The sequence below is a fragment of the Alosa alosa genome, chromosome 14 (genome assembly GCF_017589495.1).
Source record: "Alosa alosa isolate M-15738 ecotype Scorff River chromosome 14, AALO_Geno_1.1, whole genome shotgun sequence".
NCBI classification, from domain to species: Eukaryota; Metazoa; Chordata; class Actinopteri; order Clupeiformes; family Clupeidae; genus Alosa; species Alosa alosa.
In genome coordinates this window covers 28,653,022-28,656,254 of record NC_063202.1, presented here as the reverse complement: position 1 = coordinate 28,656,254, position 3,233 = coordinate 28,653,022, and the positions used below count along the sequence as shown (strand labels likewise).

Genomic DNA, 3,233 nt, shown 5'->3' with positions numbered 1-3,233 from the left:
CAGCCTGACGGTGTGGATACAAGTCAAGTCACATATTTATATAAAGCGGTGAGATAAGTCCATCTGGAATTTGCATGAGCTCAGCTGTGGGTAGGACACTAAACTGTGGTCTGTAGATAAGCAAAACAAGAGCAGCCTCCCTCAGTGAGGTGTGTTGTTATAATGGACTGAGTTATTTGTGCTGATTTTCTCACAGTCATGTGGTCTCCATCAGCTGTTTGAGGTTACAGGGTCTTTCAGTTCCCGTTTCCAGACTGTGGCTCAAGCCTGGAAATTCAGCACCAGTGGCCCTTGCTCACGCAGCCTAGCACGCTAAAGCTGCTTTCCCCAACATAATCTTCCTCGAAAAAGTCAATCTATCTGAAGGTCTCTGAGAGCTTTGAGTGCTTGATCATCATTCATGAACACCAGGAGCATTAGAATAGCGAAATCACTTATACATGGAAGACATTGGAGGTGTGGTTCACTGAGAGGGCACATACAAACCTATTTAAATGCAGGACTTAGAAATGCTGTCATGAAATCAAGTGTAGCACATTACCCATTCTTAGTAATTAATTTCCCATGTATAGGCCTACAGGAAGAATCACTGTGTGAGTCTCTATTCTAACATGCTCTGAATAAGTCTAAAAACAGAATTGCATTGTTTTCCTGTGCGATGATAATCTGTCTTTTACCCAATGCCCAACAAAAATTTTCAGATATGGCAATCTGTCATCCCTGGGCTACACTGGGATTTGAGTTCATGATTTGTTATAAAAGTTGCCTGGCGAGTGTTATCATGCAGACATAACCCAGCATGGCATCACATAAGGTGGGAGCAGACTGCATGCTCCCAAACACCACTAATATGAGCGCCAAGACTGAGACAGCCTCACCAGCTGTAGGAGCATTCCACAACACACGATTCCTGTTAGTTAGCCAGATTATCGTGCTGAGTATAAACTGGAAACCACCAAAGTCTAGAACACAGACTTAAAATCTACACTATGAAGGATCAGCTAATTAAGAGATGTGATGGCGACGTGACAACAAAACCTTTCCACTCTACCATCCACCCATCTTCTTGATTCTGTCCTGGTCATCACCTTCTTTTTGTTTTGATTGGCCAACAAGCCAGGGCTTGCTGAAAAAATGCATTGACTAAAATATGCCTGATTGTTTGGAGATGATGTATTATAGCCAAAAATATTTTTTTGTTTGAGGTTTCACTCAGTTCAATATACCAGATAACTCCTTTTTCTTCCTTCCTAAAAAGATCACTGTAAACACAATTGATTGCTCTTCTTTTGGTAATCAAATAGGAGGAAAAGTCAAACAGAGATTTCGTTAGTCGTGACAGGCAACCAAAATACGCTGAATAGGGACGATGTGATAGTCAACTTATTTGTGCTATTTGCCAACACTGGAAAACAAACCAGTGCCAGAGGTCATTTTTAGCTTGTAGCCTACACCACCTCTTGCGAAGAACACTGAGTGCCAGATCAATGCTATTGACCTACCATACCTACTACATGAAAGAAGAATTTGTACCTGCATACATCACACTACACAGACCTCTACGTCACTGTGCACAGCTGATGCCTGTCATGACAGCCACTTAAATGAACCACAAAACGCACAGACACCAAATGTCAGTTTGCCCATTCGAGCCCTTGCTACAGACGAACTCTGTATGTTTCTTTTTTGCAGTCGATGCTATTCGAAAGAATTTGTCTCGGGGATGGATGTTCGATTATTAGCATCTTCATGTTGGGAGCTAGCCTATGTGGAAGGACCTGCTAAGAATGTAAGATCAGACAATTCTCTAGATATTGATTCACATTTAAGGTCATCTTGCTTCCAGTGTATAATTTTAACAACTTCACTACATAGATTTGCAAACAAATATTTAGCTAACCAAAAATGCTCAGTAACCTTGAGCATCCACTATCGCCAAAGGGCTAGCCAGCCATCCTAACGTTAACATTACATCCACTACCGTTCAGCTGTCACTCTGAATGAACGAATGAATGAATGACGATTAACATAATTATGCCACCAGCAATTAACGTTAGCAATACCACGATGATCCATTGGCATTGTGATAAACATCTAATCACAGTGCTATCATATCTACCGTACGTTTGACGTTTATGGAATAAGCAAGCTAGGATGGCTATCTATCTCTATTTGTGCAGATAGCTAGCTCGCTAGCTTAGTAGCCAACCATGTCAGGTGAACATCAACATAAAATACCTACCGTGAAAGGGATGTCATTGACGCTTCCGACCGAATAACAACTGTCCCCGGGATTAACAGCTCCGGTTAGCACCTGGTGTAGATGCATTTTACCTTCTTCACCAGTATAAAGATATTTAATTATTTACAACACGAACACTCTTCCACCCTCTCTGTTTCTCCATCTAGCTAGCAACTGGGAATCCCATCCGTCTGTCTCCGGCCTGACGGTCTGTTCTGGCTATCCCCTGTAACAGTAACAGTCAACTATGTCCTTTCTTTTCCAGTCATGGGCACGAACGAAATGTCGTCCCGTTCAACTGCACAGGATGCAGTCTGCCACATAAAGCTTTTAAATATCCCTTCCTACTCGGTGTCAACACGGACGCCCGGATTATATCATTTGGTGAATGACAGGATCTCTGCAGCGGCGCTAGCAGGCGCGTTCATGAACTTCCTAGGCACGACTGCAAGACCATAGAGCTGCGCATTATAGATAGCACAACGGTAACTTGCGCAGGAGTCTCATTGATACCAGATATCACCTTCACAGTTCTGGCCATTAAAATGTAATTGAATTCCACATGTTAATAGCTATAGCTTTCTATAAGGGAAACTAATTGAAAATGACATGTTAATTTAGATTGTATCATTTCTAGAGCTTCTAAATCTATGCGCATGACACCCATCTATGTTTGTGGAGCGCGCAGAACAGTGACGAGTACACACGCCTTCCTTGATCATCGAAATGCAGAGGGTTTTAGGCTAGAATAGTTTTGTTTTATTGTGTGTGAGAAATGTGAGAAACCTTTTATACTTATGCGACGATTCATTTTTACTCTCAATGCACAAGCCTATTGAATTATTGAAGATAGTTGCAGCCATATTCCTCAGCAGTTATATTTAACCAGACGCATAGGGAATCCCCACCCCCCTTACAAATAATTTTGGTGCATTCTGCTGAAAATATATGACATGTTCCATGGTGATTGTTTTTATAGGTTAGGCTACTA

The 3,233-nt window shown here is 41.8% G+C and overlaps 1 protein-coding gene across 4 annotated transcripts in view; it reads right to left on the bottom strand.

Moving 5' to 3' along the window:
- The window catches only part of dmxl2 (Dmx-like 2), a 46,632-nt gene extending 43,731 nt beyond the window's left edge, over positions 1-2,901 (bottom strand). For 2 of the 4 annotated variants that reach the window (XM_048262406.1, XM_048262407.1), the window contains exon 1: positions 2,243-2,901. In XM_048262406.1, coding sequence (XP_048118363.1) covers positions 2,243-2,329 — 87 coding nt within the window. In that variant the 5' untranslated portion in view covers positions 2,330-2,901. The remainder of the gene's footprint in view (positions 1-2,242) is intronic. The other 2 variants (XM_048262408.1, XM_048262409.1) reach the window with 1 other exon arrangement.
- Between the last annotated feature and the right edge of the window lie 332 nt (positions 2,902-3,233).